This window comes from Sceloporus occidentalis, unplaced genomic scaffold, assembly GCF_023333645.1.
Source record: "Sceloporus occidentalis isolate IW3139 unplaced genomic scaffold, rSceOcc1.0.p SCAF_21, whole genome shotgun sequence".
Taxonomy (NCBI): domain Eukaryota; kingdom Metazoa; phylum Chordata; class Lepidosauria; order Squamata; family Phrynosomatidae; genus Sceloporus; species Sceloporus occidentalis.
This window is the reverse complement of record NW_028317001.1, coordinates 3,222,071-3,246,891: the sequence shown is the minus strand read 5'-3', so window position 1 is coordinate 3,246,891 and position 24,821 is coordinate 3,222,071. Positions and strand designations below refer to the sequence as shown.

At 43.0% G+C, this 24,821-nt stretch overlaps 3 protein-coding genes across 12 annotated transcripts in view; 2 read left to right on the top strand and 1 right to left on the bottom strand.

The window, feature by feature from the left end:
• The window catches only part of LOC149301431 (LHFPL tetraspan subfamily member 7 protein-like), a 40,684-nt gene extending 34,948 nt beyond the window's left edge, over positions 1 to 5,736 (top strand). Inside the window, exon 3 of the mRNA XM_089484007.1 lies at positions 1,759 to 5,736. Within this exon, the coding sequence (XP_089340133.1) occupies positions 1,759 to 1,985 (227 nt within the window). The 3' untranslated portion in view covers positions 1,986 to 5,736. The remainder of the gene's footprint in view (positions 1 to 1,758) is intronic.
• Positions 1 to 23,803, top strand: part of ASPA (aspartoacylase) — a 61,943-nt gene extending 38,140 nt beyond the window's left edge. Inside the window, exons 1-7 of one of the 5 annotated variants that reach the window (XM_089484000.1) lie at positions 7,823 to 7,965; positions 17,601 to 17,868; positions 19,658 to 19,853; positions 21,089 to 21,182; positions 21,780 to 21,887; positions 22,535 to 22,644; positions 22,998 to 23,803. In XM_089484000.1, coding sequence (XP_089340126.1) covers positions 17,627 to 17,868; positions 19,658 to 19,853; positions 21,089 to 21,182; positions 21,780 to 21,887; positions 22,535 to 22,644; positions 22,998 to 23,189 — 942 coding nt within the window. In that variant the 5' untranslated portion in view covers positions 7,823 to 7,965; positions 17,601 to 17,626 and the 3' untranslated portion in view covers positions 23,190 to 23,803. Of the gene's footprint in view, positions 1 to 7,822; positions 7,966 to 13,425; positions 13,873 to 14,362; positions 14,578 to 17,600; positions 17,869 to 19,657; positions 19,854 to 21,088; positions 21,183 to 21,779; positions 21,888 to 22,534; positions 22,645 to 22,997 lie in introns of those variants that run through there. The other 4 variants (XM_089483996.1, XM_089483995.1, XM_089483998.1 and 1 more) reach the window with 4 other exon arrangements.
• On the bottom strand, positions 5,718 to 13,974 carry SPATA22 (spermatogenesis associated 22). Of its 6 annotated transcripts, none has more exons than XM_089484001.1 (9): positions 13,892 to 13,974; positions 11,564 to 11,618; positions 10,629 to 10,757; positions 9,532 to 9,592; positions 8,818 to 8,883; positions 8,168 to 8,492; positions 7,786 to 7,915; positions 6,358 to 6,455; positions 5,718 to 6,084 (listed from the first exon to the last, which is right to left on the bottom strand). In XM_089484001.1, the coding sequence occupies exons 1-9, from the start codon at positions 13,904 to 13,906 to the stop codon at positions 5,893 to 5,895; spliced, it is 1,071 nt and encodes a 356-aa protein (XP_089340127.1). In that variant the 5' UTR covers positions 13,907 to 13,974; the 3' UTR covers positions 5,718 to 5,892. The 6 variants fall into 6 exon arrangements, with proteins under 6 accessions (XP_089340127.1, XP_089340131.1, XP_089340130.1 ...); XM_089484005.1 differs by having other exon boundaries at positions 13,888 to 13,930; XM_089484004.1 differs by lacking the exon at positions 13,892 to 13,974 and adding an exon at positions 13,762 to 13,850.
• Positions 23,804 to 24,821: the final 1,018 nt, after the last annotated feature.

The window sequence follows — 24,821 nt, the reverse complement described above, 5'->3', positions numbered from 1 at the left end:
GTATAAATATTGGACAGATACACGCTATGGGCGTCCTCCATTTTGAAGTAAGCCACCTTCTTTTGGCAGAGGGCTCTTCTTTCCCCATTCCTCTTGGAGGCGCAAGGCTCAAATGTGGACTCCACTCTTCTTATCTCTTTCCTTCCTTTGGTGAGGAGGTGGCTGTTTTCCCCTTGCACTTGGGCTTCCTTGGCAGTGCGCGCCAGGGCACAGTAGTGGCGTTCGATTCCCGAAATGCTGAGGTTGCCAAGTCTTGATATCTAGCACCACCTTGAAGTGCTTGCCTGAACTGCAGCATTGTCTCTCCCTCGCAGCAACCCATGCATCATGCCTCACTGACATTTTAGCTTAGGCTGCTGCAGGGTGTCAAACCTGGGGCCAGCCCTTGAAGACTATTGTTGTTCATAGAATCGTAGATTTGGAAAAGACCACAAGGCCAAGTCATTTCTGACTTACGGCAAATCTAAGGCAAACCTATCGTGGGGTTTTCTTGGCAAGATTTGTTCACTGGAGGTTTGCCATGGCCTTCCTCTGAGGCTGAGAGAGTGTGACTTCTTGCCCATAGACACTCAGTGGGTTTCATGGTTGAGCTGGGAATCGAACCCTGGTCTCCGGAGCCATAGTCCAACTCTCAAACCATTGCACCACGCTGACTGTCTTGAGCATGTTGTTAGTGTTGGATAAAAACTTTGCTGGTGCGTGTTGAACTGTGCGCTCTCTCTTCTTTTTTTATGGTGTGGGATGATGGGAGTTGTAGTTCAGAGTGGGATAAAGAAGACCTCATGCCTGAGCTGCTGGAAAATTTCTAGCAGTCAGAATAGAGTAGTAAATAACTGTTTTGGTGTGGAAGGTCCATATCACTTTCCCGGGGATGATGGATGATAGATCCATCTGGTTCCCCAACTTCAGAGACCCCCAGCTCCTGACTCTTCCCCTTTTCATGGCATCATCTAGTAGCCATATTGGGGGCTCAGTGGCCCATAGACTTGGCCCACAATCCAGGGGTTTCCCTTCCTCTAGACTAGACACACTATATTGTACATAACCGTCCATCTATTCTGGTGAATCAGAAGCCAAAGACTTGGGACTTAACTTTTCCTGCCCAAGTTCAACCAGGAACAGTTGTTTTTGCAGCCAGGTTATCATTCATCCGGGAGAAGGTTGCGTCTATCGGAAACATTCGGCTGCTGTACGCTTTGAGTAAGCGAAGCCCGTAAACCACGGCGAAGGGAACCGACACTCTCCCGCCTCCCAAAGTCGGGAAGATTAGAAAGCAGGGATAAAAAAGGTGACCTTCTCTGGGAAATTGATGCTCTGGGCTTGGGCCATAAACCATCTTCCAGCTGACGCAGACCTTTTTCCAGCCGCCGGTTGAAGGACTGGAGGAAAAGGTTCTTAATGGGTTTTGGAAGGGAGGAATTAAGAGAGGGTTGCAACAAAACAAATGGAGGGAGTCAAAAAGAGGGAGGCCGAAGCCACCCCAAGAAAGGTGACGCTCATCCGTTCTGGGCTGTTACATGAATCTCTCACTGCGAGATGTGGGTTGTGCTAGCCCCAGAAAGATGGTTTGACAGAGCTAGGGATGGGACACAATCTCTTTCTCATAGGTTATCATGTACTTATATTTTCCTTACGTTAAAGGTTGCCCTTATAAGCATATCCTGAAAGGAGACTTGAAGCATTTCGTGGGAAATGGTGTTTTATATAGATACTGACTTCTTTTTCCCTTCTTTCCCTTTGCTGTCTTTTCTCACTCAGTGTTCATCATGGGATCCGGGCTTTTGGTCTACCCTTTCGGCCTTTCTTCCGAGGCGGTGAGGAGACGCTGCGAGGACGCCGGCATCTACTACGCGGGCGACTGCCAAATCGGTTGGGGGTACATGTTGGCGATCGTGGGCGTCATGCTCTCGGTCTTTCTGCCCTTCTTCGCAAAATATGCGCCCAAAGAGCAGGCCTCGCCGACTCCGATACCCACCATTTTATAGTATTTCCTCAGCGCTGCCTGAAGTGGATTGACTGCCGAGAATCCCTTCGCGGCCGTAAGGAATGAGAGCCGAGGAGTATCAGAATTGCTCCCCAGAGACCCAAAGCGAGTCTTCCATGTACGCTTGAAAAACTCACCGCTCCCGATCAGCGGAAAATGTGCCGAGCGGCGAATGCACTGCCTGGAATGCGTCTCGTGGTTTGAAGGCCTCAAAAGGAAGGAAGGAAGAGAAAGAGCTCTGGATTTTATCCTCAAAAGATCTGTCTACCTCCCAATTTCTTTGTGTGTGTGTGTGTGTGTGTTTGTGTAGTCTCCAATCATCATCATCTTTTTTAAAACCTGGATTCACTTTTGTATCTCCGCGATTCAACGCCTGGACTTGTTTCGAAGCTTTTCGTCGGTGAGCGATGAGATTTTAAAACTACGGAAGGAGACGTTTGCACATTTAGTTTTACAAAAGAAAGGGGTGTCTTCCTTTTTAACACTTTCGTTTGTCCGATCCGTGCGTGCCATCCTTGAACGCCATGCGCAGGGGGACCTTTTTCTACTGTAAAGTGTATAATTGTCTGGACTTGTTGCTGTCATTTGATTTTAATTTTGGGTGCTTTATGTGTCACAATACAGGTGACGAATTGTGACGCTTTGGTTCAGGGTGTCAGGAGGCGCATGGCAACGTTGTAGGTCTGGTTTTGTACCGTCGCGTGGGACGAACGTGGGCCATGGAGGTATCTTGAGTGAGCCCTTTCGCCAACTAGCCATGCTCTCAATGACCGCTAGCATGCGCCAAACCAGAATGCTCCTCCTTCTCCTTCCACACTTAGGATGCGCGAAGCTGGGCCATCTTTCAGTTGCCATTCAGAGCCCCATTGGATCAAACACTGGTTTCCCCATATCCCCAACATCCGCTACTCCCAATGGGAGATATTAATTTGCCTCCTCCTCAATTCAGGTTCCCCTTCCTGGCATAAAGATCCATTCTTGCATAGCATCCTTATGACAGTAGGAGAAAATGGTTGCGGTTACTTCTTATCATTCTATTGTCGCTACTGCGATAACCCGCAAAGAGGATTGCAAAGGGGGAAAGAGCCATTTGTGGAGTTAGAGATCATTGGCATAACCAACCTGTACAGTGCAAGAGGTCTATGGCTCTCTGTGGTGGATCCCAGTAGGGACAGAGTTGGACTATATGGTTTTTGGGGTCCCTTTAGACTCTATGATTTTGTCTGGTGGATTCCAATAGCGGCTGGGGACCCTTGGAGGTCCCTTTGAATCCTGTGGACCTGTGTCCTTCAAACGCTATGGTTGTATAGGCTGGCTTCCTATAGGGATGGGATTGGACTAGATCAGTGATTCCCAAACTTTGGTCCTCCAGGTGTTTTGGACTTCAGCTCCCGGAAGCCCAACAGTCAGAAATGCTGGGAGCTGAAGTCCAGAACATCTGGAAGACCCAAGTTTGGGAAGCGCTGGACTAGATGAAGGAAGAACTCGGGTCGGTAAGAGCTGCCGCAGCACAATTTGCCTTAAACCGAGCAGAAAAAGCAATTTGGTCCTCAATGACCGCATCCCATCTTTTGTGTGTGTGTCATTGAAAAGACATCCGTCTGGCGTTCAGTAACTTCAAGCCCTTTAAGCAGGATTTATTTATTGGATTATTTATTTTGTTCTTCCATATGCTGCCTTTCTCCCAATAAAGGGACTCAAGGCGGATTAAGATTAGGGTTTCCGGTTTCCAGGAACTAAGGGGAGTGACTGCTTGGCCAGTTTCCCCAAACGCTGCCTCTTCAGACATTTCAACGAGGGATGGATGAATGCGTCCATTTCATCCTCATCCGTTTTCTCACTCTTCCGACTTTAGTTTCAGGGCCGAGAAGATATTCCAGGCTTAAATCTGGCTCCTTCCATCCACCGAGGGGGGAAAAACAAATTGTAGGCAAAGTCACAACCAGCCTTATGCGCGTTTCTCCCCATTTGTGCCTTTCTCGGGTACGGTTTTGCCTCGTATATGCAATTTCGACAAGCGGTTTTCCTCCTCTTAATGCCTTTCCGTACATGTTTTTTTGGTGCGGAGATTTCGGTTTTTAGCAACTGTCGGTAATGTAGATATGGATAGGCGTAATGTGACCTTTAAAGTCAAAGATAAAAGTACTGTACCTTTGGGGGGGGATCCAGATTTGCAAAACTGTTGTACATTTTCGAATCTAGAGCCTGCAAAGTCATATTAAGACACTATGAGAAATCCCTTTAAAACAATAATTAAGACTGAGTTGTGAATAATAAGGTTTCCCTTGTCCTTTCCTTTTGAAACCATCGATTCAGGTTCAAGTTTTATTAAAAAGCTATATATAAATATATATATATATATCTAATATATAAATTTTATGTGTAACTGAAAGTTGTATTTTCCATGGCTGTGGTTTCTGTATTTTTGTCAAAGTGGGTCCTTTTTTTAGACTATCCCTTGTATTTGACTTTGTCGAAGGAAATATACTTCCCATGATTTCGAAGTGTGGATTTTATGAATTGCCAACACTGTATTATAATAAAGCGGTTCGTGCTATCGATGGCGTTTGCTTTCGCGTTTGGCGCCGTTTGGCGAAAGCATGCCTTCGCGGTTGCGGCAAGAGGAGGAGAAAACAGAGAAGGAGAAGATATGGCCAAATGTGGCTAGTGCAGATTTGGGAAGCCTGGTTTCAGGTGAGTTTCTTTTACCTCTTGGGTTTGCAAAGTAATACTCGGTGGTAGGCTGTAGCTCCATTCTTTGGTATCCTGAGATCTGTAGTTTTACAAGGTCTTTCATCTTCTCTGCCAAGGAGTGCTGGTGCCTCACCAAACTACCAATCCCAGCATTCTGTAGGATGGATCCACAGCGGTTAAAATGGTGTCAAACTGCATTATTTCTACAGAGTAGACACTCCAGGTGATATTTTCCTTAAGCCCCTATATTTTTTTTTTGCATCGCAGAGAAGGAGAGAATGGAAAGAGTTCATACCTGGGACTCTTCTGTTTGCTCCATTCCCTTGCTCACCTTTCCACCCCTTTTCTCTGGATATCTAAATGCTCCGCTGACATTTTTAGTGACTGTGGTGCTAGAAATTTGGGAGCCTGGTTAGTCCCAAAGCCTAGTTAGTCTTGGCTTTGGCGTGTCTGGTTCCGTTCCGTTTAAAATGAGTATTGACTCTGATTAGATTCACAATTAAAACCCTTTCGTAGAGCATTTGCGGAACGAAATACACGGCTAATATCTTCGATCTTTTTTCCCTTAAGTCGCTCACTAGAGAGTAATTTCTTAGAGGACGCACCCAATAAGTGGAAAGGGGATTGTTTGGAATTGGCGATTGATTTTGCGATCGCTTCTAATCCATATGAGAGAGTCGCGTAATTAGTTATTTGATTTGAACCAAGTGGCGGCAGGCGTCTGAAATGGGGGGAAATGGCTTCAAGTTCCACTCTTCAGCAATAACTGGCGCAAGAGACCAATCTAGCAGTTGCGTTTTTCTTTAAAGATTGCCAAGAAACCACTTGGGGTATGCTTTGCATTTTGTTCCATCGGGTGCCAAAATTTGGAAGAGTTGTATTCAGGAGCTAGCTTACCCAGAGCTTGGAAAAATCACTTTCTTGGACCTACAGAATCCCCCAATAATCTTTATCTGAGGCCTCAAAACAAACAGAGTATTCCTCATCCTAATCCGTTGTGGTCATTTAAATTGACGGAAAAAATATTAAACTCCCTGTGTTGAAACTGTAATGGAAACTAGTTTATTTTCAGAAAGCACAGAACGAGGACAATAGCGGGACTCATGCGTGAGCACTAGAACCGTAGAAGCCTTACAGACATTTCACTTTAACGCTCCCCGAGGCACAGAGAGGGATGAGCCTTTTTCCTTCGTCGGACCGGCATCGTAACGTGCCTAAACTTCGTTGCTTGTTTTTACATACTTGCCCATTTCGAGGTCGGCGACCCTGACGAAATCCTGGAACGTTTGCTCTTCGTTTGCGGTGGCGGGCCGCACCGAGACGCACCGGAAGACCTTCCTTTTGGCGTCGTAGTTCCCCATGCAGCGGTGGACCCGGCCTCGGATCAATCTCGGTAGGTCCCGATCCTGTGGTTGAAGAAAAAAGGGGGGGGGGGGAAATGTTACTTCCTTCCATTTCCTTACCCTTTGGTTTAACATTGTAGCATTGAACAACATTGGATGATCACAGGCCGATCGGTTGGATCTCATTAGGACAGTATACCCAAAAGTATACAGGGGAGGGCTATATGGGCACATGCTGATTCCACACTTTTAAATATATACATTATAATACAAATGGGAACTTTTCCAGCACACATGAGCCGTGCCTGAATAAATGTGGGGAAATGCTGTACTTACAATTTCATAGAAGGCACACGGCACGCTCTCTTTCCCGTCTCTCAAAAGGAAAGTCTTGGCACCATAAGGCCCAGGGGTAACCGCAGAATCCAGCACACCTGCATATGGGGCAGAAAGATGCGACACAGTGCTAAACACATTTTCTTAAGGGATTTGGGGGCTGAGTATTTTGCAAGGCTATGCTTGGTTGGCTTTTAAAGATGGCACAATCTAATCTAGTATGACTGGTAGGGATACAGGGAACTGCTAAGAACGGTCAGGTTGGGTGCTTTGACGTCCAGTTTTGATAGCAGGACTTCCTTCCATTCCCACTCGAATGCAGCCCTCCAATGCGCCACTGGTTTCCCTGCCCTTTGGAGCATACAAACTACAAAGCCCAGCATTCCATGTGATGGAGCCGTGGCAAATAAAGTGGAATCAAAGCACTTTTAACAGTGTAGTGTGGCTATACCTTTGGTCGGTGAGTCGAGATTAATATACCCCAAACACTATCAATATACCCCAAACACTGCGTTCTCCATCATGGCAAAGTCAGGTTCCGTTTAGTGTTGTATTTCAGCCAATAGCAAGCTACACGCTTCAAAGAAATTAACTCTCTGGGCGAAAGGACAATAGCAGCTCTTCCCTCTTATTTGGCTCCTGCATCCCCTGTTTGGAGATAAAACTCCGGTACATGCTTAATTGCCACGGTTGCTAATGCAGCTCATTTGTCTAATCTGCTTTGAAAGCCATCTAAGCTAGCATCCGTCGGCTACAAGGAGAAAGGAGAAGAGCATGCCTTTTCCACAGGTGAGTGTCACAAGTACGGCTGCCCACCAAATATGTAATGACCGTCCTAAATCACGTTGTCCCTCCTAGGATGTCTTCTTACTAGGCTGTTCCAGAGTGGATTTTGCAAAGACAAGGTTCATCCGATGTGGTTTTATTAGGACTGGTTCTGTTTCTCCCACATTCATATTTAAAACACAGACACACACTTAGGAACATGCTTAGGACCAGGTATGAAAAACAAATGTAAATCAAAGTAGATGCGTTCAAAATCTGAAATCCGCTTCTGCTCATTAAAAAGCTTTTCCCACCATGAAGGCCAGTGCAACGTAGTGGTTTGAGCGCTGGAGTAGGGTTTGAGCACTGGAGTAGGACTCTAGAAGATGATGGTTCGAATCCCCTTTGGCCATGGAAACCCACTGGAGGACCTTGTGCAAACCACACTCTAAGTTAGGTAGACAGTTGTGAATTTGGTCAATTCCTAATTGCAATTCAGTTCTCCTCTATTGTGGGTTTCTACCCAGAACTGCCACTTACTCAGAGTGCAGAGAGCGTTGCCAGAGATGCTATAGGTGTCCATTGTCTTTCCTGCGGGAAAGAGCACCCGTATTCTTCTATGTGCGACAATGGCAGTAGAAACAGAAACGCGACTGTACGTACCCAAAACTTCAAATAACAATGGGGTTTTGTCAGCATACTGGCTCCAGTGTTTCATACTTTCGATGACGGCGGAGAGGATTCTGAGGGAATAATCTTTTTCTTTCAGTCTGGCGGCATGCGCTGGCCCTTTCTGTCAGAAGGAGGCAGGTGAAAAAGATGAAAAAGACACTTTAGATTCAGGTGAGTACACACTTAGATATCTGAATGCTTTGTTTTTCCCACACTGTACTTGTTGTTCTACTATGCCGTACCCGGGGATGGATATACAACAGAGTCTCAGCTTTCTGCTCTGAAGTGAGCCGAGCCATATTGTGAGTTCAGCATCCTTAGGATACTCAAGGCCCAGAAAGGAAAAAAAGGTGCATGCGCATATAAGTTTTACCTGGATCATTTTGTCATCTGGAGTCGGATTGTCTGTTTCCTCGTGAGCCTTCGGTTGGCAAGGGTTGCGCTGAAATGAATATGGCACGCTCTGCGGCTGTGGTCCTCTCAGCATGGCGGTGGTGGAGGACTTGCTTTTCTCCATCGCTCCTGCCTTGTTGCCACTTGGTTGTGATGCTTGTCGGTTACCAGCAAATTTCGCTTGCGTCGGTCCGCTCCCCTTCCAGTTCTCATATTGCGAACTCTGTCTGTTTCCTGTTCCTCTTCCAAAAGCTGAACAGTCGTTTCTTTTCCAAGTGTTGGCATTGAAGTCATTGTCCTCCACTCTGCATCAAAATAGTTCATATGGCTTAATCACCTATCACTCAAAAATTTACACACAGACACACTATCTAAAGTACATCTATCTAATGTTGAGAGGTGTACATGCCAAATGTCCACCGGTTTTCTGGAAGCTGAAATGCACCAAGTCCCATACCTCCCTCCAACATTTCATTGATCAAACTCAGGACAACAAAGGATCCATGTTTCTCGGCACCAAAGGTAGCGATCTCAGAGAAGTAAGCATTCACGCTGCCTCTTCTGTTGCAAGTGCAAACAGTACTATAGCCTCACTTGTAGCAGACATGTATTTTGGGATGTTCTACCAACCTCCAGGTGTTCAGCTTCCTTCCTGTCGGTGGCGCAGAAGTTGTGGGATTTGATGGATTTTCATGGCTTAAGAGAAAAAGCAAAAGAGGAGGATCATTTGGTCTCCAAAGATAATTTCAGAGGTTATCATTATACAATGGAGAAAGAGGAGCTTTGAAAATCGTAGCTGTCGCCATGTAGATAAATATATCTACAAATAACAAAAACGCCATGTTTTTACCTGAGAGGTCACCTCTCTAGGAATCTCTAGGTCCTCCAGTGCGACTCTGTGGTCAACGTCCGAAAGACATGGCCACAGAACTGCACTGGAGGAGATACAAAGGCCTAGCAGAGTATTCTCTCTAGGGATCTCTAGGTCCTCCAGGGCAACTCTGTGGTCAACATCCGACAGACACTGACCATAGAACTGCACTGGAGGAGCTACAAAGGCCTAGTAGAGTGTCCTTTCTAGGCATCTCTAGGTTCTCTAGTGCAACTCTGTGGTCAACGTCTGGCAGACACTGACCATACAGAATTGCGCTGGAGGAGCTACAAATGCCTAGTAGAGGATTCTCTCTAGGAATCCCTAGGTCTTTCAGTGACCATAGAGTTGCACTGGCAGAGAACCTAGAGAGAACATATTAATCAGATCTGAATAATCAAATCTGCAAATATCAAATCTGCAAATATGGAGGAATGAATGTATTTTGTTTTTAGTCCCCCCCCCTTACATACCCAATGCCTGTTGTTTTCTGTGACTGAGTTGGTTCCAGCGTTGTTGTTTCCCATCCAAAATCTTTAAAAGTCAAACAAACAAAGAAACGGTTAGTTAACATCAAGTTTTTTGCCATCTTTTGCCGTCTTGGCATGATTCCTTCCAACTCTAGAGTCTCTTTATTGCAGTCTTCTTAAGGCTTAAAGGCAGGCTCAGTCGCCTAAGTCTTTTCGCAATTTTGTTCCTGCGACATTTTAAAGAACATTTTTGGTAAATGCTGTCACTTTAGCAGATGCAAGAGTCTATATTGTCACTGTTCACAAGAAGGATATGGACCAAGAATTATATCTTCAGTGTTCGGAAACCGGAACGATATTGCTTCAGAACATGGCAAATAGCCACATCTAGACTTGCGCTCTTTCCATGTAATGGTTTATAAGCTATTGTCAGTATAATGTATTGTTTTCCTATTTCTGGGTAAGCAGAATGCATGCTACAAAAAGCTGGGTAAGCATGTGTATATATATATATATATATATATATATATATATATATATAATGGTCACGCTATTAGACATTACCATTTTTCGACGACAGCGTTTTAAAAGCATACGGCGGTTGAAAGGTGGACGTTTCCCCCCGCTAAGTCCGTTCCCCCACCCCACCCTTTGACCAGAATGAATAGGATTAATTATTGTTATTATCATTACGATAATTAATCCTGGCAGAATTCTGCATAGTAGCCTTTTCAAGCATATTAGAAATGACAGATATCTCTTGTGCGCGGCGCACTAGAAATGTTCTTTCCGGTAACGCATGGGCCTCGGATGTCAACCGAAAGAGAAAGAGCAGAGTTCTTCGGAGTCGGCGTCGAAATGCCAACCTTCTCCTTAATTCAATAAGACAAGAAAGTAAGCCTGCTACTACAGGCAATTTTTTTTTCCGTCGTGTGCCAGGGAGGGAGATAATTTTACCATGGTTGGCATTCAGACTTCCAGAAATGTGCGGTGCAATAGGTAGAAAAGAGCGTGCGGTTTTTAATGTATGTGTACCAGCAAAAGGACTGTAGGTAGGTAAGGCTGGATGAAGAAACTACCCAACATTTGCATCTGCTTACCTGTGAGCATGGAAGAAAAATCAAAATTATCAGCTGTGCTGTTGGCACTTGGATCATTTTTAAGAGGGTTCGAAGTGAGCGGCTGCCGGATCCTCTTCCTCTGGTTGAACAACGGAACGGGAAGGCAGCCTAAAATTGGAAATTGTGACATAACGGAGAGTTAATAAACTGGTAAACCTTTAGTAGTACCTACACATGCATCTTTAGTCTGCAAATCCACGGTAAATGTGACGTTTCTGAGCAGGGATGGCTGAAAGCCGCCACGTCCGAATCCATGTTTAAGTCAAAACAGGTCCAGCATCTAAGGTTGCTTCTGCACTGCAGAAATAATCCAGTTTGACACCGCTTTAACCGCCATATCTCAACGCTAGGGAATTCCGAGCATTGTAGTTTTGCGAGGTATTTTAGCCTTCCCTGTTGTGCTGCAACGAACTGCAGATCCTAGGATTCCTGTAGGATGGAGCCATGACCGTTAAAGCGGCGTTGCGCAAACAAAGGCATGTTTAGCATAATGCGGCTGGACTGGATGGCCCTTGCGGTCTCTTCCAACTCTATGATTCTATGATTCTATGATTAATTGGTTTATTAATGGATCTCCAACAATATCCAGAAAAGACTGGACCCTGCCTTGAACTCTTTGTTTTACACTGCTTTTCATTGAGTAATTCCAGTATATATATATATATATATGAAAGTAAAGCAAATATTCTAGACAATGAGTGAGCCTGGAGTCGTTTTATAAATCTATATCCAATAAATCTATATTATTATTATTCCTAATGACCCATCGTGATGAATTTGTTGGAAAACTTAATAATTTCCAAATTCCATGCCAATGCAATATTAATTCCGTACCAATGCAATACTGATCCTTTGGAAAGGAAATATATAAATGAAAATTATTATTATTATTATAATTATTATTATTATTATACCTGGGGTACGGGTTGAATTATCAGGGAAACTCCTCTTCATGTTTCCTGCAAATATCTGCACATAAAATAAAAGGTATATAATATATTAGGGACTCCTGGTCTTTTAGATCAGCCTTGGTTCCCTCCAGATGTTTAGGACTACAACCCCCATCGTCCCCGATTTTCAGCCGTTATTGGCTGGGGGTGATGGGAAACGTAGTCCAAAACATCTGGAAGGTGACAGATTGGCAAAATAAATACAGCTTTTTAATATAATGCGTTCTTTCGAGTGAGCTTATGCTAAAGCGACTGAAAGCAGAATATACGTGTGTTTTTTAAATTGAAGTTTATAACATAAAAGCCCATTGCAAGCAATCTGATACTAGTAGGATTCTCTAGAAATAGAGGGAACTCTCACACGTGTTTGTTTGTTTGTTTACTTATTTAGCCGCTCTGAGAGCTCTTGTGGCTGAAGAGCGGGGTATAAATACTGCAAAATAAATAAAATAAATATAAAAATAGATGAAAAAGGCAAATCTGCCAATATCATCATGTCTTTATTGGCTATCTAGGATTTATAAGTGTTGTTTCCATTAATAATAATTAATATTAGTGTTTTATTGATCGTATTTTGTATTATTGTATCATTTTTACTGATCTAATCTAAATAATAATAATAATTATTATTATTATTATTTAGATTAGATCAGTAAAAATGATACAATAATACAAAATACGATCAATAAAACACTAATACTGATTTAACCGACGTTCCTATCAGTTCTCTGAAATAAAATAATTATTAAATTGGCAAATAAATTAATTTATAAATTAATACATAGCCAATAATAAATTAATAACAATTAAAATAAATTAATTAAATTGGCCTCCTTTTGGGGAAAAAAATCACTATTTCTGTATATAAATAACACTTATTTCTGCAAAAATAAAATTTTCCAATTGTCTCCTTTTTCTAATATGCACCAAACTAGTCAATGTTTTGAAACCGCAAACGACAGCGATATTCATTATTAAAAAAAACCAAGCACTCTGTGAATTTATAATCTATTATTATTATTATTATTATTATTATTTATATGATAAATGCTTTCTTTTGTAATAAACACAAGGATTTTATCTAGGTTTAAATGCTTGCCAAGGTTTGGTGATATTTGGATACTTGTCTGAGACAGAAAAAGGAAGAGGCCGGAAAATATCTAAATCTATTGCCATTTTTATAACAATGTTTTGTGTTTTTGCAACACAACAGCTTTCTGAACTGCTGGATTTTTACTTATTTCCTTATTATTTCCTTATTTTACTTTACAAGTTTCTCCCAGAATTGCGACAAACTAGTTTTGTTTTGCTTTTTTAACAAAAATGTTGCGGCACTTTTAAACTTTGTCGCTGTTTTTCCCCCCCAATCGCAGCTTTATTGTGTGCTTTCTTCAGTTATTTAAAGTTTGGCTTATTGTATTTATTTCCTTTTTTTAAAGTGTATATATAATATATACACTTCCTAGGGAATTTTTAACCTTCAAAAGTACAATAAAGAAAAAGAAACGTATAAAATTTGCCTGTATATTTTGGCTTGAGGCGGGAAAGTGCCTAAATCTATTGGCATGAGGTGAAATAAGGAAAAGTGACTAAATCTATTAAAATTAAGAAGTAAATAGGGAGAAAATCTAAGAAAAAGCCTAAAACTATTAATGTTGAGGTAAAAAGAGAAGGAAGATGCCTTGAGGCTTTTGGCCTCTTGTGCCTTTTTCTTTCTCTTCTCTGTGAGAGATTTTCTGTGAGGAAAATGGAGTTTGATTGAAGGAGGTTTCACCTTTCAGGGGGGGAAATAATTAAAGCATTACAGCAAGGATGAGCCTTTTAAAAAATAGTATTTAAAGAAAGCAAAAAAAAAGTCTGAAGGAAGGAAGAATATTAAAATAAAATATGGGGAAATTATAAATGTCTCCTTTTTGGTCAAAAGATGGCTGCTTCAGACTCTGAGGGGAAACAGTGGCAAAGTATTTTTGTCTTTTCACTCATAAGAATTAACTAGATTTAGCGTCAAATTCGTTGTCAGATTCCTGGTTCACGTTTTTCTTATCTTTCAGATATGAGGAGCCAAGTTGGCCAACAAAATGTCTCCTTTTTATATTGGTTTTTCATTCTTCAGGGGAGAATGCCTCATGAAAAGCCAACAAAATGGCGGCTTTGTAGTTTACCTCACGCCTCTCTGGGAATTGATCTTGACAAGATCTCCCTCATGGTTGCCCATTGGAGGCTTAGGCTTAGCCCTACACTTTGTTGTCCTAAATACAGAGTAGACCCATTTTGTAAGCAATGTTTACCTACATGTTGACTGACCATTTAAAAAATTGGTCAAATGGGTTTACTCTAGTTGCAGAGTATCAACAACAACAATAACAATAATACAGGTTGAGGTCCAAAACACATTGCAGAAATAATCCAGTTTGAGACCACTTTAACTGTCCCTGGCTCAGTGCTAGGGAATCCTGGGAATTGTAGTTTATTGTGGCACCAGGGCTCTCTCTGACAGAGAAGGTTCAATGTGTCATAAAACTACAGTTCCCATAATTCCCTAGGGTTGAGCCAGCGCAATGAAAGTGGTCTCAAACTGGGTTATTTCTGCAGTGTGTTTTGGGCCTGAGTCTCCCTTATCCAAAATGCTTGGGACCAGAAATTATAAATTTATAAATTTATAAATATTTTATTAAATATAAATATAAATAAATAAATATAAATATAAATAAATATTTTATTGCTGCAGTGTGTTTTGGACCTGAGTCTCCCATATCCAAAATGCTTGGGACCAGAAGTGTTGTGGAAATCCACATATAAAATATAAATATAATATATAATATAAAATAAATATAAATATAAGTAAATATAAAATACAAACATTTTATAAATATATGTAAATATATTTACATATACATAATGAAATGTCCCGAGGCTAGGATTCAAGTCTAAACGTGAAATCTTTCCTACATAACCACCTTATAAACCATCGCCTGGAGGTCATTTTATACACAATAATGTTGTGTTGTGTGTTTTGTGGTTGGGCCTTCAAGTCATTTCCAATGTATGGCAAACCTTAGGGCTAGATTTGCCCAGAAGAAGGGGTTTGGCATTGCCTTCCTCTGAGGCTGAGAGAGTGTGACTTGCCAAAGGTCACCCATTGGGTTTCTATGGCAGAGCGAGGTTTCGAACCCTGGTCTCCTACAGCAGCATAGCAGTCCAATACTCAAAAACCCCATTATAGGTTTGCCTTAGAATCTCCATTAGTTGGAAATGACTTGTATATTGCAATATAGTTATCAACACTGTTAATTAAAGAAGAGAAATTTTATGTTTCTTGGGAGCATTGGGAGCACAGTTACTTTGGCCAAATCCAAGCTACTTTAATGTCAGTTTGGCTTTTCTGTTGGGATGGTACTTTCCCAAAGAAATTGTCAAAGAGAGTAAGCAGATTAAACAACAATTGACCACGTTTTGTCCAGCTTTCGGAGAGGGAACTCTTGATATGTTTATCATTATTGTTTTTCCTTTACCAACAAATGCAGAGGATGGATGCACACATAATGTGCGGGCGCATACAATACACTGTATACTTTCTCGAAAGCAGGGAGCTATTTTAATGCTTTAATGCTTTACGACTCATGCCTGCGGCGTGTTAATTAATAGCCGCATGAGGCGAGGGCAAAGGACGGTACGGACCGTACTTTGGCATGAAATGTCACTTCTCTATCATGCACCGCTGTTAACTTTTCTACTAGCTTTGGAGGGGAAAAGATACGAAGCCATCGGGGTAAAAGGAACAGCTTCTGTTTGTGTTAAGACACTCATAGGTTCAGCAAATCCATCTTCTCACCCTATTAATTGTGTTAATGGATGGATGGTGGGAGGGAAGACATTTTAAAAACGTTAAAGGCAAGACCTTTTTAGTGGTGGCGCTCAGCTTGTGAAATGGGTTTTTGCAGGGAGATTGGTATACTTTATTTTCAGCGTCAAAGCAAACCTCTTGTCATTTACCCACTTCGATCCTTCGGGGAGAAGTGGGCTATAAATAAATAGATTGTTGTTGTTGTTGTTGTTATTATTATTATTATTATTATTATTATTTCCCCCAGGCCTTTAGTAGCTTCACCTTCTGCAATCACTTATGGCCACAATTTTATGCTTCTGTTATTTATTATGTAATACTGTATGTTTTTATGGGTTGCATTGCATTGATATTTAAAAGTTGGGTAAGGGGTTAAGTAAGAGTTTATTTTTCCATTGATTAATTACATCCCCCCCCTTTTTTTCCCTGGCGAAGGTGAGTTTACATTCCACGCATCCCTCCTCATTTGCAGCTTTGACTTTTGCGGATTTCATTATTCACTGATTTTATTAATATATTTTCTCTAGGAATACCTAGGTCCTCCAGCACAACTCTATGGTCAACTTTAACCCAAAGTTGCCCTGGTGGACTTAGAGATTCCTAGAGCGAACACTCCACTATGCATTTGCAACTCCTCCAGTGCAACTCTATGGTCAATGTCTGGCAGATGTGGAATACAGAGTTGCCCTGGAGGACCTAGAGATTCCTAGAGAGGACACTCTACTAGGCCTTTGTAGCTCCTCCAATGAGTTCTATGGTCAGTGTCTGTTGGATGTTGAGCATAGAGTTGCCCAGGAGGACCTAGAGATTCCTAGAGAGGATACTCTACTAGGCCTTTGTAGCTCCTCCCGCGCAGTTCTATGGTCAGTGTCTGTTGGATGTTGACCACAGAGTTAAACTGGAGGACCTAGAGATTCCTAGAGAGAAGACTCTACTAGGCCTTTGTAGCTCCTCCAGCGCAGTTCTATGGTCAGTGTCTGTTGGATGTTGACCACAGAGTTAAACTGGAGGACCTAGAGATTCCTAGAGAGAAGACTCTACTAGGCCTTTGTAGCTCCTCCAGCGCAGTTCTATGGTCAGTGTCTGTTGGATGTTGACCACAGAGTTAAACTGGAGGACCTAGAGATTCCTAGAGAGAAGACTCTACTAGGCCTTTGTAGCTCCTCCAGCGCAGTTCTATGGTCAGTGTCTGTTGGATGTTGACCACAGAGTTAAACTGGAGGACCTAGAGATTCCTAGAGAGAAGACTCTACTAGGCCTTTGTAGCTCCTCCAGCGCAGTTCTATGGTCAGTGTCTGTTGGATGTTGACCACAGAGTTAAACTGGAGGACCTAGAGATTCCTAGAGAGAAGACTCTACTAGGCCTTTGTAGCTCCTCCAGCGCAGTTCTATGGTCAGTGTCTGTTGGATGTTGACCACAGAGTTAAACTGGAGGACCTAGAGATTCCTAGAGAGAAGACTCTACTAGGTCTTTGTAGCTCCTCCAGCACAGTTCTATGGTCAGTGTCTGTCGGACGTTGACCACAGAGTTGCACCAGAGGACCTAGAGATTCCTAGAGAGGTGTCCTCTCAGGAAAAAACATTGTGTTTTTGTTATTTGTGGTTTTCCCACATTCACGGAGGTATAGTGCAACATAGATGAAAAACAAAAGAGCCTTTTGAAGGGCATGGCATCCATTTTATTACAAATTCATAAATACCACGAAGGCCAAAGAAAAGGTGGAGAGGGTTATCCGATTTTCTTAACAATTATATGGCCAACTTTTCATTTGTGGTATCTTTGATTAAATATTGTGCACATTTCTTTCCCCCCAACAACCCGCAACCCCATTTTAAAGAAGGAAACCTCTGTTTGCCTTAGGTACCGGTCTTACAAGTTGAACATCTCTGAGAGGTTATTTCAACATATGACTTTCTGGGCCTTTTTCTTTTAAAGAGGCTGGTCTTAAGAGAGGGGAGGAGAGTTAGTTGAGAGACTCCCATGATGTAGCAGAGAAACCTCCTAAGACTTGTTAGAGGAATGTGTATTCTCCAGTTACCCTCCAATCCTCTCAGACCAAGGCAGGATCTGTAGGGATTAAGACAGCAACTTGAAACTTTTGTTTTGATCCCTCTGGTTCTCATCCAGACTCTCTCTGTTTGGTGCTTGTTTTGCAGTCTGCCTTGGAAAGCCACCTTACAGAATGGCCTCCTCTCAGGTTCTCCAACACGCTCCCATACGGCGGGTGGCCATCTTCGGAGGGACCCACGGCAATGAGTTGTCGGGTGTGTTTCTGGTCAACCACTGGCAGCGGCAGGACAGCACTGAGATCCAAAGGCCAGGGCTAGAGGTGAGGCCCTTTCTGGCTAATCCGAAAGCTGCGGAGAAGTGTCGCCGATACATCGATTGCGACCTGAATCGGAGTTTTGATCCTGAAAAGCTTGGGTAAGCCTAACACGTGCCTTGTGTTGTGGATGTGTGTGAATGCATGCATCTAGTCATATATGGTTCAGCGTAGTGTATAGCTACACCTCGACACTGAGCCATTTATGGCCACCATAATACCACTGAAGCCTAGTGGGGTTCGAAGGATGAATTGCAGAAGCACCATAAAACCAGGCGTGACAATCTTACATACATTTCTTACATTGCACTGAAGACTGCTTGGTCCTCTGGAGGCCACAGCATCTCAGGTCATCTCTTTGCACCTGGCTAGGAACAGTACTTTGGTATCAAAGGAGAGCAGGGAACGTTGGAAAGGTTTCCCCCCCATCCGAAACTATACCTCCCAGAATCCCATAACTCAGTAAACTTTCCTACACTTGGGTTTGGGTCTAGCACATTTAGTGGAACTAGAACCTGGATCTAGAACCTGGATCTCCCAAGCTCTAGTCCAGCGCTCTCACCCACTGTGCCATACTGTCTCTCTGTAGGGAATAAGCCAAGGCAAGAGTTAGGGTACTTGGATATTTCATCTGTTTTATAACTTAGGAATCAGCATAAACGTTGTATGCATTATACCAAGTGCTGGGTTTGCTGCACTTGTGTGTAAAATTCAAAGTGTCACTTTCAATCTGAGCTGCCAGTGTCATTTCCCTCCCTCTCCCATGTCCTGAAATGAACTTGCTAAGCAATTTGAGCTCCGTGGGACTCGCTGCACAGAGAGCGGCAACAACAACAACAGCGCATCGCCAAACGTTAAGACACAAACCCATTTAAATGTAGACAGTGTAGACTCTGTGTAGCTTGAACGTAAAATGGACTTTGGCACATGAGTTACTTTACTTTTTCTGAGTAGGGAGTGTGATTTTTCCCTCCTAACGTCTCTTTTATGGGGACGGGATTCTTTGATGGCTGCAAGTTCTCGCCTCCATCGCAAGAGCGAGGCGCCAAGTGTGTTTCCTCCCCCTCCTATTGTGCTTTGTGCAATCTGTACAAAACTGCCTGTCGTGTCTTTTACTTTTGTCAATCTCAGCAGCAAGAAGAGGAACAGTCTGCTCACAAAGAAACCCAACAACCCGCCCGACGCTTCTGCTTTCAAACAGCCTGGGCAACAAAGCCGCTGCCTTAAATTCAGCTCATTTGTGGGAACGTGCAAAACTTTGGTTTACGCATGCACAGATTTTTTCTCTGAACACAACAAGGAGAGGCTTTTCTAGGCTTTGCTGCCCAGTGGGTGAGGCTGAACTCAGTCACAATTAAACCTCAGATTTCTAGATGATAGGGAAATACTTCCGCGTGTATTTTAATGGCTTTATGGTCAGAGAGCCAGCATGATGTAGTGGTTTGAGTATCGGACTGGGACTCTGGGGGACCAGGGTTTGAATCCTCACTCAGCCATAGAAACCTTGTGAAAGTCACACTCTCTCATCCTCAGAGGCAGGCCAAGGGGAACCGCCTCTGAATAAATCTTTAACAAAGAAAAAACCCCAAGGGAAGGTAACTATATTGGAGCTAGGATGGTTGGAGTGTTGGACTAGGACTCAGGGAAACCAGGGTTTAAATTCCTATTACACCTTGGAGACCTACTGGGTGATCTTGGCAAGTCACACTCTCTCAGCCTCAGAAGAAAGGAACAGCAAATTACTTCTGAGTACAAACATTTCTGGCTCATATGTTAAATGTTAAGAATGAAGTGGTGCATGGCAAAGAGTCCATTCTTTACACACCCTCAACCACATACCTGTTCACAACAGGAATGGCCAAGTGTCATGTTTGTGCTCTTTCTCCACAGGAAGCAGCTTGAGGACAACGCTCCCTACGAAGTCAAGAGGGCTCAAGAAATAAACCAGATCTTTGGCCCCAAAGGCAGCCCCGACGCCTACGACCTCATCTTCGACCTGCACAATACGACGGCCAACATGGGAGGCACCCTCATCCTCGAGAGCTCCGGAGATGATTTGACCATTCAGATGTGTCACTACGTTAAGGTAAATGGCGACAATCCCAGGTGAGCTGCATGTGCGTTACAGAATCGACAGTGAATTCTCACATTGGGTGGAAAACATGCGGCTGATGGTCGCAGTTCAGTTTGGGTCGAGACTTACCCAGATTTGCAAACGCTCATTACATTCATATATAGAATCATAGAGTTGGAAGAGACCGCAAGGGCCATCCAGTCCAACCTCCACCATGCAGGAAAGAGAGACACACACTGAGGGATTGGTCCCTCCACACTCAACACTTGGAGTATTTAACTCTTAGGAGTCAGGGTTTGAATCAGTGAGTACTCATTTATGTTTCTAGTGCTGTTTCATTGGTGATCTTGAAAGCTCTTCATCCTTAAGACCTATATGGCAGGTAGGTTCAATATGATCATCTCCCCAGGCTGGTGAATATAGGCTGATGCCAGGGCCAGTCCTACCATTAAATGGAGTGAAGGCATTGCCTTAGGCAGCAGATGCTATGTGAGTTGCCAGTTCAGGAATGTCCAAGGCCCAAGGCTTAGTGATGTCCCCCTGATGATCTCAGTTATGTATGAAGTACTAACCTCAGTTGCTCATAGCTCATCTATGAAACACAGACACACACACACAAAGAGAACTTATTTTCCTGTTTGGGAATTGGGAGAGAAATCCTAGCTAAGGGGGCCGTTCTGCTAGGTGAGCTGGACATACTTTTTGAGCGGAGGCCCCCAAAACTGGGGAATTTGGACCCTTGTCTCCCAGATTGCTCTCACATTTGAGACATTTAGACCAGACTCCTCTGTCCTGATATGTTTCTCAAGGTTATTCCTTCTGCGGTTGAACATTTTTGGTGTATAGCTAAGCTGGAAATTCATTAGTGGGTTTCTCCAAGAGATCCAGATTAGCCTGGAAGGAGGAATGAGAGCTTGGGAAGGGGGAGGGAAAGCACCCTAAAGGCAGCTTTAACGCTTGATCTGGAAGAACGCTTTCTTAATTTTCCCTTCTTGATGAATTAACGCTGGGGTTGTGCTCACTTACGTTAGTGAGCAGCAAAGTTTAGTGAAGCGTGGTCGAAGGGCACCAACAAACGCAGCTTTGTACGGTTTCAAAAGATGCCCTACTTCTCTGTTTTTAAGCCCCACAATATCCCCGCTGACTGTGAAAGACAATGCGGAAACCGCCTCCACGTCAGTCGAGCTTTTGTTAGTTCAGCCTTAATATCTGCATCATAAGAACATTAAACAAATATTTTTCCACAGGATGCTTTGGCACCAGATGGCTGTCCCGTTTTCCTTATTGAGCATCCCAACCTGAAATATGCAACGACACGGTCTATAGCCAAGCATCCTGTGGGTAAATATGAACGTTCATGTGCATTGTCCAGTCCTCCGAAATGTGCTTGTGTCTAAGTAGACCAGGAGCATGGGAATCTCTGGGTTCCAGATGTTTTGGCGTACAACTCCCATGATCCATTAACATTGGCTGTTCTGGATGATGGTCATTGTAGGCCAAAACATCTGGAAGGTTCCCCATTACTGAACTAGGCAATACTTTGAATACTTTTCATCTTGCTTGCTTTCCTACTCAAGCGCAAAGGACTTGATCTGGGTCAGGACCATAAGTGTCTTGGGGGTGATGGAGGAGTTAAATTGCCCAACCTGGTGTTTTCATTTCCATAAAACTGATCTGTTTATATTAATAGACCACTTTGGGGTGACAATATTAACAATGAACAGGAGCATATTGGTTTCCATTGGCTCCAGCTGTTTCTAGTAGCCATTTCAATGGCTTGCAGTTGGGCACCAGTCCATGGACCACCATTTTGAATAGCACTGGTTGGAAATGTGAGGCTGAAATGGAGGTGGGGAAAGGGGTATGTTACTAGCCTTCAGCTGTTCAGGTGGTTTAACAAAAGCGGAAGGACACTAACTTTGCAAAGATCCTACACAGGCATCGAAATTGGTCCTCAGCCCCAAGGAGTCCTCAGAGCCGACATTTTGGAGAAGATGAGGAGGATCATCAAACACAGCCTTGACTTTGTTGAGCTGTTCAATTCAGGTACAGCACCTGTTACTATTAAAGCAAATGTTTAAGTGATTTGGTGATGGAGATTATTGCAATCCCAAACCACTACACCGCACTGGGTTTCTGTTGGATAAATACAGCTCCTAAAAATTCATAGGATGCTGACAGAAAGGAAGAGGTTCTAAAAGAAACGTTGCCATCCACAGAATATATGTCATGTATTCAACAATGTGATTAAGGCCCCTGGTTTTTTCCCGTTCTGATAAAATTTAGATCGGAGCAAACATGCATCACCGCACAACTGGGTCATCTTTCAGTAATTCAACTTTCTAAAGGCAGATGATTGAGAGAGAGAGAGAGACGTTTCCCTCTTCCCAGAGCCAACAGCAATCCTAAGTGAAGACAAATAGTGACTAGCCACCTTAACGGTTTCAAATGTTTCTCAGTAAATCATACAACATACGCCGGCATAGGAACGGAATTAATGTTCACGATTATTCATTTCCAGGTGGAAAAACAGGTTCCTTAGCAGATGGGAACCCTCATTAAATAGTTGAACAAAAGTGAGCACAACATCACCCTGCGGTGACGATACTAGCAGAGCTATTAGCTCTCCATCTTAGGGTTTCTTTTCTTAGGGTTTGACATTAATAGAGGTGTGTTTTCATTTTGCCTTCCAGGGAAAGAGTTCCCGCCTTGCACCATCGAGGTTTACAGAATAATGGAGAAAGTCGACTATCCTAGAAACAAGAATAATGAGATCACAGCCATCATCCACCCCAATCTTCAGGTAAGGATATGCCATTGGTTCCTGGGTTGTCTAGTCCTTCGACTGGTTTCTGAAGAATGGTGTGAACATACATTTCATAGAATCATAGAGTTGGAAGAGACCACAAGGACCATCTAGTACATTTCCTTGTTTTGAAAGGGCTCCTCAGATCCCATGGGTGCAGGATGTGAGTCCCATGCGCACTTGTTTTGTGCACACCTTTCACTCATTGGAAATGAATGTGCAGCTCTACATGTCTTCTTGCTTTGGATGTAATGAAAGGATTGAGTGTGCTTTGAAGGTATAAAGAGCAGCGTACATTCAACTTGTGATGTGAGAACATTTTTAAAAACCGTTTTTCTTCTCTCACAAAGGATCAAGACTGGCAGCCTCTCAAACCTGGGGATCCTATGTTTTTAACGCTCAGTGGAAAGACCATCCCGTACGAAGGAGACGTCACCGTGTACCCAGCGTTTGTGAACGAGGCGGCCTACTACGAAAAGCAACAAGCGTTTGTTAAGACGGTAAAAGTAAAATTGGGTGCGCGAGGTCTCAGAGCCTCTTAGAACTAGAATGACTTTTTAATTACTTAAGTTTCGGTCAGAGGGCCAAATCCACGACAGATGTACCAGGCTAACCCAAGATGGCCAGACCGTGAAAGCCATTCATTCAGACTTGGACTTGAATATTAAATAGTCCTTGCAATTAAAAATGGTATTCTGGGCACTTTAGAAGAGATATGCACCGTCATAAAAAGCTTTATTAGGATGAATGTAATTTAGTGTTGTTTATGCAACGAGCTTTTTATTAATCGTATTTTTAATATGATTATATTTTTAATAATAGTAATATGTTTTGTATTTAACGTGTTCTGGACCAAGGAACTGAAAAGGATGCTATTGAGGAGAGAGAAAGAGACAATATAATTAAACCTTGTAAAGATTTTACCTTAATACCAGCAAGAACAGCTTTCACTCAATAAGGAGCCCTCCAGAAAATGCTGGACAACAAAACCCATCAGTCCCAACCAAAGAGTCTTTAGTTAGAAGGGGGGAAAAGGAACGTTGATGGGTGCTATTTTTCGTTCTACTGTGAAATTCCTGGTAACAGAGACTGTGAGATAACCCATGTTTGTATAAAACTACTGATTTTATTCATCACACTTTGCAATAAATAATTCTTTAACACAATTTTAAAAAAAACCACATTTGTCGTGACATTCAAAATAACAACAACGTAACGTCATATTTTCTCCAAAGTGGCCTTTCGGCTCTAAAGTGCTGGTCAGAAAGCAGAAGGAACAGCTACAGAGGCGTACCCTTTTTACAGCCCTCTTCGAAAACCCGCAGGTACAGCAACGTCTAGGTTTGTGTATAGGAAAAGCAAATTGTCAATGCACTTTCTGGTGCCAGGCAAACCAAAACCTGAAATATTCCTTGGAGTTTCAGTGAACAATAAGGCACATTCTGCAGGATGCTCTGTGTAAATATTGAGCATGGAAAAGTTCCTTTGGACCGGCACAAATTCAAGCAAAGGTTGAGGTAGCCATGTTTTCTGTATCCCATTTCCTCCACAGTTCCAGAGCGGATGCAGTGCGGAGGTAATGATGCCAATTTGAGACCTTAGAGATCCAAGGTTCCTGGTCCTCATGGAGCCAGGAAGCTCACCTTAGGCGAGTAACTTTCTTTCTCAGCTTGAGCTACTTCACAGGGTTGTTGTGAGGAGAAAGTGGGGACAGGGGCAGTCATATGCACCACTCTGAGCTCTTTGGAAGGAAGGCGGGATATAAATGGAGACATACATCTGGGACTCCCACCTGCGACCTCCAGGGCAGGCAGGTATCCAGGTGAAAACCAGTGTCCAGAACATCCAGTCCTGACAATTGCATACTCAGGTTTTGCTTCAGATTTGAAATGTGTTTACTTTTTGGAACCTCCTTGTTCCCCAAGATAAGCACGATATGGCAAGTACTACGCAGGTCAGCGGATTGAAGACATTTCAGGGCTTCGCAAGGAGTAAACCTGTTTTAAAAAGAGGGATGTTTTAAAAAGAGGTCCATTCTCCCAACTGGAAAGAGAAAGATTCTGCCTCACCTTGCCAAACATATTTGGACATGAGGTTTTCTTTGAAAGCTCTTAATGATAAAGACTGAGGGCCATCCCTTGCAAGGTGGAGAAGTGCCCCTCCATTTCAAAGTC

Bases quoted from the DNA above. Each gene is read 5' to 3' on its own strand.
- SPATA22 (XM_089484001.1), bottom strand. The intron at 9,593-10,628 runs GTAAGCAGATGC...TGACTTTTAAAG, and splicing joins TTTTTCTTCCATGCTCACAG to ATTTTGGATGGGAAACAACA. The intron at 8,493-8,817 runs GTTGGTAGAACA...ATTTTGATGCAG, and splicing joins AGGAAGCTGAACACCTGGAG to AGTGGAGGACAATGACTTCA.